At 48.1% G+C, this 13769-nt stretch overlaps 1 protein-coding gene across 3 annotated transcripts in view; it reads left to right on the top strand.

Moving 5' to 3' along the window:
* Positions 1-13769, top strand: part of LOC144096703 (glutamate receptor ionotropic, kainate 2-like) — an 81664-nt gene that overhangs the window by 56351 nt on the left and 11544 nt on the right. For 2 of the 3 annotated variants that reach the window (XM_077629546.1, XM_077629547.1), the window contains exons 11-14: positions 146-355; positions 2435-2995; positions 4152-4377; positions 11265-11536. In XM_077629546.1, coding sequence (XP_077485672.1) covers positions 146-355; positions 2435-2995; positions 4152-4377; positions 11265-11536 — 1269 coding nt within the window. The remainder of the gene's footprint in view (positions 1-145; positions 356-2434; positions 2996-4151; positions 4378-11264; positions 11537-13769) is intronic. The other variant, XM_077629548.1, reaches the window with a different exon arrangement.

Genomic DNA, 13769 nt, shown 5'->3' with positions numbered 1-13769 from the left:
CCACGGGTGCATGCTCGTAAATAATGACGAAGAGATCAGCTGTGTCTTTGCCAGCTACAGCACTGCTTGGATGGTCTTTAGCGCGACTATATTCGCTGCTCTTGGCACGGTGGTATCACGTGTGATTTTTTTCGTATCTGCTCAGCAAGCCCCGTACACGATGCTGAAGGAGAACCACGCCGAGTTGGAAGGCAACGCCAAGTACGAGGGCTACTGCATCGACCTGCTGGAGGAGATTGCCAAGCTGCCCGACATCAACATCAAGTACAAGATACGCGAGGTGGCAGACAAGGCGCACGGCAGGCGCGACGAGAAGAACGAATGGAACGGCATGATCGGAGAGCTACTGCAAGGGGTGCGTGGGCTGTCCACACCGGCGCAGACTTTGCTTGAGTGTGCCGTTTCCCAGATGCGCAGAGACTGACTATACTGGTGCGCATACGCGCAGCATGTTCGCAATTGAATTTCCAACCCTGCGCCTTCAGCAAAACGAATAGCAGTCGCAGTCGCACGACACCAGTGTTCGTAACGGGCAGTACGTATAATCGCAACAAACCACAGCTAGTTCTCCACTTAATAGCGGTTAGTTCATTTCACGATAGTGATTCTGAGGGGTGCCCACAGTAACCAGTATACCTGTGCTTCCACAATTTCGCAAATTATCCAGCGTCAAGTACGGTTCTTAGCAATATAGAAGGAAAGACGGAGATTTTAATTTTGGTCTAGGGAAACACGAATTTGACGGTGTAGTTGCCCTTTTTTTTTTGCCTGCAGCGCCTCACTGCCTTGGTCATCTTACCTACCTTAGCTCGTATACACCGCTTTCCCAGACTTGAACTTCCGCTGTCTGAGCACATGAGTAACGACGCCGATGAGCTGCTGCGAAGCAGTGTGAGGTCTGGGGAAAAGTGCTGGCGTGTGTGTGTGGAATGCGATGGCGGACTAAATGCTTCGCCCAAGTGCGGGAAAGGAGAGGAGGAGGGATGGAAAGAAAAGGTGTACGGACAGCGAGTGCGGATAGAGCGGACGCCGGCCAGCCTTATGTCGGGGGGAGGGTGTAGAGGACACCGAGCTGCTGAGTGACTGTAGTGCTCCCTACCTTTTGGGCTGCTCTGTGCGCATACTTACGTGTCCGCTTTGCCGAGTGCGAGGACAGACAACGAGTACGGTGGGTGGCGCATTGCACGAAATCACGCATAGCCACGGTTTCTGAGCTGACATGATGAGACGGCTGAGGAGACGGTCCAAGGAGCAGCACGCGCTGCGGATCGGATCACGAATTACACATTATGAAGGGCGTGAGGCCAAACAGATTCTACGGCGGTGCGTATGAACGGGAGAACAACGCAGGGCTAATCAGCATGGGCCAGAAACACACTGCAACACGCCAGGCTGACCATCAAGTTCACCGTGTGCGACAAGCAGCGCAGTCTTTTCTAGAAAAATAATGGCAAGCGGAACTTGGCCTAACGCGGGCGCGGCTGAAACGAGTGACGCGCCGGGATAATCCTAAGTGAGAAGGCGAAACAAGGCTGCCAAATTTTTCCTTCACATCTTCGCTTCTGATAGACGTAAATCATTTTTTCCATACCGAGGACATATCAATTGCACGCTCCCTGTTTTGAGAACGTGGATAGTGCCACATTATTTGACTCGGTGATGGCCGCGCCAATTGTCGGGAAATATATTTTTAGGGGTTTTTGTCTGTTTTTGATTGCATCTGCATGCTCATTCTGCTTTTATTGATTAGGCTTCATTTTGACCAAGCATGTTTTACGCTGTTCTTAAATGGGACTGCGGGGTGAATAAATAGCCTTCAAGGGGCTATGAAAGGGGGTCTCAACCTGTGCGCTGTACCTAGAATGGTAAAGGACGCCACTTCACAAATATCCCCCAGCAATGATTTTTTAGACGCGTTTTGTGGAAGCTGAGTTATCTGTAGTTAAAGTTCGAATTTCGGCAGTTTCGCGCCTTTCCCTCTCCTCTCGTCACTTTTTGCGCGCTAAAATGTCGGCGCTCCTCCGCCGGCCCCTCGCACTCGCCCCCTCCGCCGGCTGCCGACGGGCGCGAACCATTGCTAACAGTCCGCTGCTGACGTAACGAGCGCTACATGATGTAACGAGCTCGGATGCTGACGTAACGAGCACGGATTCGGGCGAGAGCCCCGCACCGCAGGTCGGCCCTATGCGCGGAAGCGGGAGTTTTAAAAATTGCATTGTAAATTATCGGCTCCCTTTTGAGGTCTTGCACGCGGCATGAACGCTCGGTGGTCTATACTCTATGTAATTCGAGCATTTTATAACCAACCTCAAACACTCTTTTAAGAGACCCTTTAGGCTTCACGCGAGTAGTCTGCGTGGTCTTGCAGCAGCAGCTTACAGAGCACTGACGCTGCATTCTCATGGCGCTCTCGCATTGTTGGGGACTTTCGCAGAAGGCAGATTTGGCCATAGCGGACCTGACCATCACGTACGTTCGCGAGGAAGTGGTGGACTTCACGATGCCCTTCATGAACCTGGGCATCAGCATACTGTACCGCAAGGCAGACAAGAAGCCGCCCTGGCTGTTCTCCTTCCTGGCGCCGCTGTCGCTCGAGGTGTGGATTTACATGTCGACCGCTTTCCTGGGCGTGTCGCTGTTCCTGTTCGTGGTGGCGCGCTTCAGCCCCTACGAGTGGGTCAACCCGCACCCGTGCGACCCACGGCCGGCGGAGCTCGAGAACCGCTTCACCATCTGGAACACCCTGTGGTTCACCATCGGCTGCCTCATGCAGCAAGGCTGCGACGTGACGCCTCGCGCGCTCTCGACGCGTGTGGCGGCCGGCATGTGGTGGTTCTTCACCCTCATCATGGTCTCCTCGTACACGGCCAACCTGGCCGCCTTCCTGACCGTAGAGCGCCTCGTGTCACCCATCGAGAGCGTCGAGGACCTCGCCAAGCAGACGACCATTCAGTATGGAAGCCTGCAGTCGGGCTCCACCCAGGCTTTCTTCAAGGTGCGCCGACGCGTCCTTGATTAAATTTTGGCCCAAAACGGTTCGAAAGCATTGAAATACGATGCCATGTAGCGGCACGAACAGGAAAGAAAGTTACTTTTGAAAATGCTGTAAAAGGTGTGCCGTTAGTCGTCGGCATGGAGCTCATAAATCGTGAACATTATGCAGGCGCAACGATGATAATCGGCGATCAAGCCGTGAGCGAGGTTTTATGTCATATAGAAAGTTGAAAAATCACAAGGTGGTGATTCCAGCTAGTTGGTGTGGCTTAGCAAACGGCAACAGCGCACTGTAGATTTCAAAAAATTATTTCGGGGCGAAAAATGGTCATCTGAACCAGCGTTTTCGTTTTTTTCAGAAGAAATTGATGTTCTTGGTTGTCTTTCGCTGCGTTCATGTTTTTTTTTTCACTGTGAGATGGATTGAATAGAGTGAGGATTTTATATATTTCTTGCGGATAATGGTTTCGCATGCGTTTTTCTATTGTGTTTAGAGACTGCATGCGCCTGCGGCTACAGTATTTTCAGATAAATACATAAATAAATGTTCAAACACGAGAAAAACCGTACCAGCTATCCTTTAGTTTTCTAAAAAATATGCAAAGCCGGATATAAGGAATGATTATGCCGGGCCTGCAATATTTTTTCGTGCGTCTTTTTTGTTACTTCTTCAACCTGCATTAACAGACTTGAATACACGTTGCTTATTTGCGATCCAGCGTGTCCCCGGTCAGGTTCCCTCGTTGCACTCTGCGTCCCCTTAGCGTGTTTTTCTAATTATCAATGAGCAGTCTTCGTCTAAAGACTACGAAAAATAAATGAGAAACCTCAAAAGATACAAATTGGCTGTTACAAACCGCAATCATTTATTCCCTTCAGCACATGATGTGAAGAAGAGAGCATATGTGGCAGAGGAGTGTGATAGTTGAGCATAAGAAAAACTGTTATACAGCACGGGAAAAACGAAACACAAGTAAGCTCAAGACGAGCCTGGCCTCGGTTTCCCCGCACTGTGTAACTTTTGCTCAGAGAACATTCAACATATATCAAAAGTTACCAGTGCAAATATCACACCATGGATAAATCACGAGGAAAGGTTCTAGAGCTGCAAGAGCTGTAGGAGTTGTCTGTGCTGATGAAGGTGTACTGCTCCGCAGGAGTCCGAGTTTCCCACCTACAAGAAGATGTGGCACGTGATGCAGGCCGCACGGCCCAGCGTGTTTACCGAGTCCAACCAGAAGGGCATAGAACGAGTGCGCCGCGGAAAGTACGCCTACCTGATGGAGTCCACCTCCATCGAATACGCCATCGAGAGGAACTGCGACCTCACGCAGATCGGCTCGCTCCTCGACAACAAGGGCTACGGCATCGCCACTCCGCCTGGTGAGGGGCGTCAGTCGAATACTTTCAGGCGGCTCCGCACCCCACTTTTCCGCCGGACGCTTTCCGGCCTCGTCGCATAGTGCACTGTAGCCACCTGCAGGGCCAGTGAAGAGTAGCCGGGACGGATGGTGTAATTTGCACACGAACTAACCGGCACTTGGTCGCTGACACCCGGCACAGCCATGTAGAGGACGACGCGAAATATTACTTCCTGACATGCTAAGAAATCACATCAAACGGGCGTTATAACGAGTAGGAAATTCCTGCTGGAACTGTAAGTTTATAAGGCTGAGACATGAGGAGAAAACGGCGCATTTAAAGAACGGCCTGACTTACGATCTAATAGAGATCAAGGCTTAGACTCTAGTTCAAATGTACAATAATGATGCGTGCCATATTCCTATGATTAATATGAAGTTGTACTTTTGTAAATATTCAAAACTGATTTATTTTTATTTTATTTATTTCTTTATTTATTTATTTATTTATTTATTTATTTATTTATTAGTTGCCTGCAACGCCCCGCAGGGCATTACAGCAGGGGGGTACAGACTTCATTTATAGGCATAAAGCAATTATTGCAGTGCATGGAAAAATGCTTCGTTAGATGTAATACATACAATGCTCGATGGCAAACTGTTCCAGTCACGAACAGTTCTAACAAAAAAAGAATAACGCAAGACGTCACCCTTGCAAGAAAATTCTCTGACCTTCAAGCAGTGGTCCAGTCGCTTTGATATATAATGAGGTGCCTGGATATATTGTTCGCGGTTTATGCCAGTTTTTGAATAATAAATCTCATGGAAAAATTTCAATCTGATGTACCTTCTACGGTCCTTCAACTCTTGCCAGTTAAGTTTTCGTTTGCTTTCCGTCATACTAACTTGCCAATTATAATTACCAAGAACAAATCTAAGTGCCCTATTCTGAATTGTCTTTAATTTTCCTACACACTCAGATGTGTGTGGGTCCCAGCAAACACATCCATATTCAAGTATGGAGCATACATAACTGAAATACAGCTGTGTTCTTAAGTTACTTGGTAAATGGCTAAACTTCCGCCGTAGAAAACCCAAACATGACGCTGCCTTATTCGCAATATAATTATTGTGCTTATTCCATCGTAAGTCCGATGTAAAAAAGACGCCTAGATATTTAAATGACTTGCTTATGTTGAGAGTAAAATCATTAATTCTATACCTATACGGATGATTAGCACGTTTTCTTGTGAAGGTGACGTGAACAGTTTTGTTTATATTTAAGGACATGTCCCAACGTATACACCAGTCTGCCACAGTATCTAAATCAGTTTGCAGGATTTGTGAATCAGAAGTGGAATTTACTACTCTGTAAACAACACAATCATCGGCAATCATCCTGAATGAAGACTATGCCAACTGAAATATCATTAATATACAGCAAAAACAAAAGTGGTCCTAATACTGAGCCTTGGGAAACTCCCGACGTAACTGGTGCATACTGTGAAGAAATACCATTCAGAACAACAGCCTGCCTTCGTAACGACAGATATTCTGCAATCCACGCAATTATTTTACAATCCAGGTTATACGCTTTCAATTTGGAGAGAAGAGGACTGTGCGCGACAACATCAAATGCTTTGCGGAAATCCAAGAAAACGCAGTCCACAATTTGTTGCTTATCGATGCCGATGCCAAATTATAAACGAACTCTACCAGCTGCGTACTGCAGGAAAATCCACGCCTGAAACCATGTTGACTAGTGCATAGGAGATTGTGTTTGGTGAGATGGGCCATAACGCAACTATATATTACATGCTCCATAATTTTACAGGTTATGCTGGTTAAGGAAATGGGTCTGTAGTTCTGAACGGAGTTTCGCATACCACTCTTATGTATGGGCACGACACGCGCTACCTTCCAATCAGCAGGCAAGTCGGTTTCATTAAGAGACTTCTGAAACATCCGGGTGAAATACAGACATAATGTATCCATACAATTCCTTAAAATTGCGGCAGGAACGTCATCAGGGCCACAATCCTTAGCCTGATTCAAATCCTTCAATAATTTACGCACACCGTCAACACAAAAAGTAACTTCCGGCATGCAATCTATTTCAAGAGGTAATGCAAAACAGACAGAACGTGAACTAGGTGGCAAAAACACAGATGAAAAATAACGGCTAAACATTTCAACTTTAGCCTCATCATCATGGATGATTATCTCATCATTTTTCAGAGCAGGTACTAAGCTGTCGTCCTTACCATTACGCTTCACATATCTCCAAAATTCTTTGGTATCACTGACAAGTTTTTCTCCTAAATTCGAAAAATACAAGTCTTTAGCGATGTGAGACTTCTGTCTGAATTCATTTTTATTGTTTTCAGCAAGGCCAAACACTCTGGCGATTTAGACAACTTGTATCTTCGATACATTCGTCGCTGTCTGCGAACAAGGGCACGTAACTCAGTGTTAAACCAGGGTTTATCTCGAGCTCTCTTTCTTGATATAACGCTTGATGGAATAAAAGCTTCACGTAATTCGAACAATTTCTGTTTGAATGTATTCCATAGCTGTTCGATATTTAAGTTATCCGCGAGTTCATCAAAAGTTGGAAAGAACGAATCGAAAGCAGCGCTAATCGCCTCGTAGTTGGCCCTGCTGTAGACATAAATCTTTCGCCTAGGTGGTTTTGCAACCTTCACATAGTGAACTAATAAATCTGCTAGAATAATACTGTGGTCGCTCAAACCAGGCAACACTTGTACATTGCATACAACATCAGGCACGTTACACAGCAAGATGTCGAGTACGTGACCAGTTCCGTCCGTTCGTGATGGCTCATGCACATACTGACAAAAGGTGTTGGAATCTAAAATGTCAAAAAAAGTTGAGTATAGATTCCCTCGAGCTATATCTCTTGGTTCGTCAGCTGACCAGTCAATGTCCGGAAGGTTAAAGTCCCCCTCCCCCTAAAACAAGGCATTCAGTGTTAATGGTTTCAAGAAAATGAGATAAGCCAACTAGCGGCTTTACAGAACGACCAGGAGGCCTATAAAATGACCCAAGAACCATTGCTTTCCCGTTCGGCGGTCGTACTTTGCAAACAACCAATTCAGTTTCACTATCAGAGAATTCCATTTGAGCACACGGGACACTTTTATGGACCAAAATAAACACTCCTCCGCCACGTGCACAACGGTCGCGACGAAAACACTCGTACGTGTCAGGAAATATTTCAGCGCTTGAGATGGTCGGATCGAGCCACGATTCTGTTCCCAAAACAAAGGTCGGTTGGACGGTATGAAGAAGAAAGTGAAAGTCATCAACTTTATTTTTTATACTGCGGCAGTTAATTGACAAAATGCTGACTGGGCACATCGCAGAATGAACAGTGGTTTGTCATTGTTCCCGTACGGTGCCGGCTTCACTGTCCCATTGGAAACGCCTACTACCCAAATGAAACGTATCATATTTCAGAACTGCTTTCACGCCTTCTTCGCCATTTTGTTTGGCATAATCCCATAATTTCTTTCTCTTATCACGGAGAGTACGGGAAAAGTCTTCAGATATAGCAACACTGGATCCCTTGAGCTTGAATGCATTTGCAGGCACAGCCTGGCGGTCTTTAAGGGAATTGAAGCACACAATGATAGGCCGATTTTTTCCTTGGGAGAATTTACCCAGCCTATGAGCACGTTCAATAGACACGGAATACAATTCCAGCTTCTCAGTGCACTGACTTATGATAAGCTCCTCAAACTTGGCTGCCGTCTCACTGTCATCAGAATCAGTTAAGCCGTAAAAAATCAAATTATTACGCCTTCCACGATTTTCCAAATCGTCTATTTTTGCAATCATGCTTGTCAGAACTTCATGATCTTTTCGTTGTTGATCTTCAACGTTGGCTAGAGCTGTTTCAATTGCGTCAATTTTTCCTAACTTAGTTTCCAATACAACAAGCCGGGCTTTTACGTCAGTCACGTCCGTGGTAAGCTGCGATAACTTGGAAAGAATTGTGGTTTGGCCATTCAACAGCTCTTGAAACTGTTCAGCTGTTGCTAGGCCAGGGTTACTCTCAATATCCCCGCCACAAAGCAACAAGATTAGCAGATAAAACGCTGGGCTACGAAAAACTGAAAAATTCCTCTTAACATACAGACGATTTGACAACACAAAACCGCGTGGCTTACAGGAAGAAGTAAGATAAAGCATTTGGGGTGGAACCGGCAAAATGTAGCGCGACGGTTTCAAAGGGTGAAAAAGACCAACCTGCGTGAGCAGTAGAGAGCTTGTAAGGGTCACCGCCATCTCGCCGGTTCCACGCCCCATCGTTACAGTGCTGCTCCGATGCTTTTGTAGCCGACACTTCGCAGCGTCGACGCCCAGTTGGCAATGTTGCCAGCTCGGAATCACAAACTGTTCAAATTCGTCGCTGGCTGGGCACTGTTGCAATTCGAAGTTCTCAAACAATGCAGTCGTACACGAAGAACCACTGTCGACCAATTCCGGGCATACGTCGTCGAACGGAAATCCGCCAGGAAGGACCGCCGCCAAAATGTTCGCCGAAAACACCTGCGTGAGCAGTAGAAAGCTTGAAAGGGTCACCGCCATCTCGCCGGTTCCACGCCCCCTTCGCTTCCTGCTTCGCGCCCAGCGGCAAGGAAAAGACAGACTTGAAAGGAGCCGGAAACGTGTCTGACAACAATGTACAACAAGTGTTCGCTTTCACTCTGAACGCACGCTTCGGCAAAACCTGCCGGCATTCGGGTGTCTGCCAGTCACTGTCAGGTGTGTACCTTTCACGGTGGTGATGTAAAGCGCCGTTGTACGGGCTTACCGCGCGTCGCGTTGCTTCCACGAAAACCCGAACGGACGCTTCTCGTGTCTTTTTTCTGTGCATGCGGCGTGCGTCTATAGATCCATTTTGCCTAGAAGGCTAATTTTCTGTGTGCTAACGAAACGACTTCGTAAAGAACTTGACACAACTACCTTCAAAGAGCTTTGCCCTCGTACCCTCCACCTTTTCTCAGATGGATCTCCCAAACGTATTCTCCTAAGTCCGCTCGAGAAAGCATTGCTCATCTAATACCAAGGACGACCACTCTTTCTTTCCAGCTTCAGTTTGCCAAACGAAATGCTCACTTGCATGGCGCACAGCCTCTATGGCGTTCTTGCCATACGCACTAGAACACGGGTTCGATGCCCGCCCGCTAGTGCCGCATCTTGATGGACACGAAACGCAGAAGGACGTAACTAAATTTATAAACTTTCCGCTCGGCTCGCAATTGTAATTCCCATTAGCCAAATGGAGCTTCGAGTGGTTTGAGTTCACGCGCTGCGAAAAACTGCTGCTTCTAGAAGAGGCAGGATGACCCGTTCTGTCTGTGGCGCAAACCTGCGTCGGAAAACTTGGCATTCAAAACGCTGTTCTGCAGAGGTACCAACGGACGTTAAAAATTCACACGTATATATAGCCTCGCACTTCAGCGTCCGTTAAAGCGGCTGCGAAACACCGCTTGAACGGATGCCGGCTTCCCTTCAGATGGATTCTTTATGTCTCATAGATGCTGACTCAAAAAGAATTACGAGAATCGATGCATATGAGTGGGAGTTATTCAATGAAGGAATTTCAAAATACAAGAAAACAAATTGCTCCCCTCAACTCGATTTTCGCGCAGCTTCTCATTCCCATTTCACTATCCCAATGACAACACTTGGTGCGACCAATCAAAGCAGCGTATCTGAGCACATGGCAGAAGTTTGCACTCCGTGGTTGCCTGTTCTCTGTAACCTGTTCATGTCTAGGCTGGCAGCGCCATTTGCATGGTTACAACAACCATGTGAACGCCCAGCTGACCCAGCGATGCTTGATAGTAACGTCGACGGAGCAGAAGAGAACACTGATCAGTGACGTTCCTTTACTTATGGATCCAAACTGAAGCGCGAGATACTGCGACGGTGTGACAGCCTGCGCAAGATATCAGACATATTTAGCATAACGCGTACTGCTACTGCTTGCTTACCGCCGACCATCGCCCGTCGCTCCTGGCGTGCTGGTTGGTCACGACGAGCCAGGAGCGCGCGCTGTTGGCGGGAACATGGCGCCACCTGGCGCCACCGCCCGGCTATCCTCCACAAGCTGACGAGGCGCACTCCCTGTTAAATTTGCAACGAACGCATCCTTCCTTGGGGCCAAAACGAGCGCTTATAGAGTTCAATGGCTCGATCGGATCGATTCCGCAAAGCCGCTCTCAGATACATAGAGAGCAGCGATAAGCGTTGAGTGCTAGGTCGTAGGATGTTTACAGAGAGGCGCAAAGTCCTTCGATGCAAAAAGTAGCCAGAGCCTCTGGTGGTGTATTTTTGTCTTACTTGCTTTACAGTGCTTTTCTTTAGGGCAAACAAGTTGGTTTTGTTCGTGTAATATAAAACACAAAAACTTGACAAAACGTATCTCTAGTTATTAAGACAATTTTCAGTATATTTACTCTTTGTCCAATCATCAAGCTCCCACTAAGTGATCTCATATCCGCTGCTAATACCGCCACTGTATGGTGACACCATCTGCGCCACGAATTTGTTTTGCGAGCTAGTTAATATATTAAAAACCGGAGTATATACGCGGTACGACCGATGCTAATAGCGTCACTATAACTCATTCTATGCAACCAGCAGGCAATACAATGCACTTAAAATGTGTTTCGGGCCCCTTCAAGGCTGAGACAGTAATAAATTTTTGTCTCCAAACTTCCCTGGGGTTCCAACTGATGTGTCGCAGTGGCGGCTTAGTGTGACTTTGTGCCGATGCGCAGCTTCGCGCTTTCATAGCCGTGGGAAAAAGCTCAGTTGTGCATGCCACTCCGGAGGCCCTGCGCCCAGGTGAGATAAGAGATTGGGTGCGCGCAGGGTCCCCGTACCGCACCATGCTGTCCCAGGCTATCCTGCAGCTGCAGGAGAGTGGCACCCTGCACGTGCTCAAGGAGCGCTGGTGGAAGAAGCGGCACATCGTCAAGAAGTGCCCCAAGGAGGAGGCAAGCGCGTCCAAGGGCACCTCTGCCCTGGGCCTGGCCAACGTGGGTGGCGTCTTCGTCGTACTGCTCACCGGATCCTGCATCGCCTGCATCACGGCCATCGTCGAGTTCGTCTGGCGCTCCCGGAAGGCGCTGCCCGAAGAGCGGGTACGCCTGCTTTGAGTTGGCGCTGGTTGAATAGCTGAGACACAGCGCGGAAACACAAGGGGCAAGAACTTACTTAAACCTTACTTGCCCCTTTGAACGGAAAGACGTGTATGTGTGTGTGCGTGCGTGTGCGTGCGTGCGTGCGCATGCGTGCGTGTGTGCGTGCGCGTGCGTGTGCGTGCGTGCGTGCGTGCGCACGTAACACTGGTACGCAATGCAACCTGGAAGGTGGCGGTTAAAATAATGATTGGTCGATCGAGGTCGCTCGGGAAGAGCTACTGGATCACAGAGATTCCACCGGGGGCGGTACCTGCCATCCAACGGCAGTGGTGTACCGCTTACATCGTGGGTGAACAGCGCAACAAGGCGGGACAAAGGCAAGACCCGCCTTTGTTGCGCTGTTCACCCACCATGAATGCTTACCAACTCGCCCAAATCTCAGCTTTACTCAAAGTGTACCGCTTAACCGCTGCACCACTGCGCCAAGAGTGTTTTTTTTCTTTATTGCATCGAAGTACACGCAGCCTGACAGGCTTCAAGCTCGATTTAACCATGTTGCATTCCGCAACCCGTCATACGCGCTCACACCAGCATCCTGCTCTGACTTTACCTGCATATCAAAATTCCGGGCAACACGTACACATGCATCGAGTAAAGGCAGCCACGCACGAGGTCGATCCTGCGCCGCATATAGCCCACGAGGGGTGTGAGGACTACCAGAGAAAGAGTAGTTCTGCATATATGGGCATTAGCCCATTAGGCATAGCATACTCCTAAGGCGGGCCGCGGTGCGGCTACGACTGCCTTCACGAATTCAGCACACAGATAAGAAGCGGTGCGGCGGCGTCACGTCATCGGCTACGTAGAGCTATGCAGAGGTAGAATTTATAGATGCATGGCAGCGGGTTACGTCACGCTGCCGCGCGCAGCGACAGCGTTCACAATGTGAGCGGGCGGCCTCATGGCTTCTCACGCGTAAGCAGTCTCAAGTGTCTCTGCCTACTTCTGTTGTCCCTCGCGATTCCTCGCGAGCAACAATGTCACGCTTCATGCAACTCGTCGAGCACGGCTCACCCGATGCTCCCATGCAACCCTTGAGAGTGTCAGTTCAAAGCAACAAGACAGGCCGAAATATGCGAAGCGTTTTCATATTCGTTGTTAAACAGCGCAGGAGGATAGGGCAGACGAAAGAAAGAGCACACGTTTTAAAACGTCTGACGTCTGTGTTCTAGAAGTATGCGATAGTGTACCAGGCGCTGCTAGCATTAGATACATGCAGTCCATCTCGTCATTCGAGCGCAGATTCAAGCAAGATGTGAGCTGGAGGAGCAGGTCGCAGATTCCGCGGTGGTTCACGCAGGGTGTGCATTGTGCCGAGAATCGCGCTTAACTGGCTCCAAACCGACAGACGAGAAACACACGTAGGAACGATAGTACAGAGGAAGCACGCTCCCACAGCTGGCTTTAATGGTCGGAAAGGAACTAATTTACACACAAACGTAGCTGTGACAGGAGGTTCAACACCAGCAAAGACATCAACGCTACCAAGAATTGAACCAAGAGTGATCAGTACGATAGTCCCAGCCATTCTCATTTCGCTACCAAAGAGATCAGGTGATGCAGTACTAAGATGTCTTTGTTCCCGTGGCTGCGGTCATTGTAAGGATCACAGAAGAAAATTGCATTATTCGTTTCTTTTTATTTTGCTACCGTATTTGGGTTCGTGTTCGCTCCTGTTACACCTCACATCATATCTACGTCTGTGTATAAATGATCTTTTTTTTAAGCAGTAAAATGATTTTAAGAAAAACACACCACCCGCCGCGGTGACTCAGTGGTTTGGGCGCTCGGCTACTGGTCCGGAGTTCCCGGGTTCGAACCCGACTACGGCGGTTGGGTTTTTATAGAGGCAAAATGCTATGGTGCCCGCGTGCTGTGCGGTGTCAGTGCAAGTTAAAAATCCTCAGGTGGTCGAAATTATTCCGAAGCCTTCTACTACGGCACCTCTTTCTTCTTCTTTTCTTTCACTCCCTTCTTTATCCCTTCCCCTACGGCGCGGTTCAGGTGTCCAACAATAGAATAATAATAATAATAATAATAATAATAATAATAATAATAATAATAATAATAATGAGTTTATTTTCCCTCGGTACAAGGAAAAGGAGCAGCCGCAAAGAGCTGCTGCGAAGAGCAGCTTGACGGGCCGACTGCCCCCATATTTGACAACAGCTGG

Source organism: Amblyomma americanum, chromosome 7, assembly GCF_052857255.1.
Source record: "Amblyomma americanum isolate KBUSLIRL-KWMA chromosome 7, ASM5285725v1, whole genome shotgun sequence".
NCBI classification, from domain to species: domain Eukaryota; kingdom Metazoa; phylum Arthropoda; class Arachnida; order Ixodida; family Ixodidae; genus Amblyomma; species Amblyomma americanum.
Note: the sequence above shows the minus strand (reverse complement) of the source record. Positions and strands in the feature narration are given on the sequence as shown.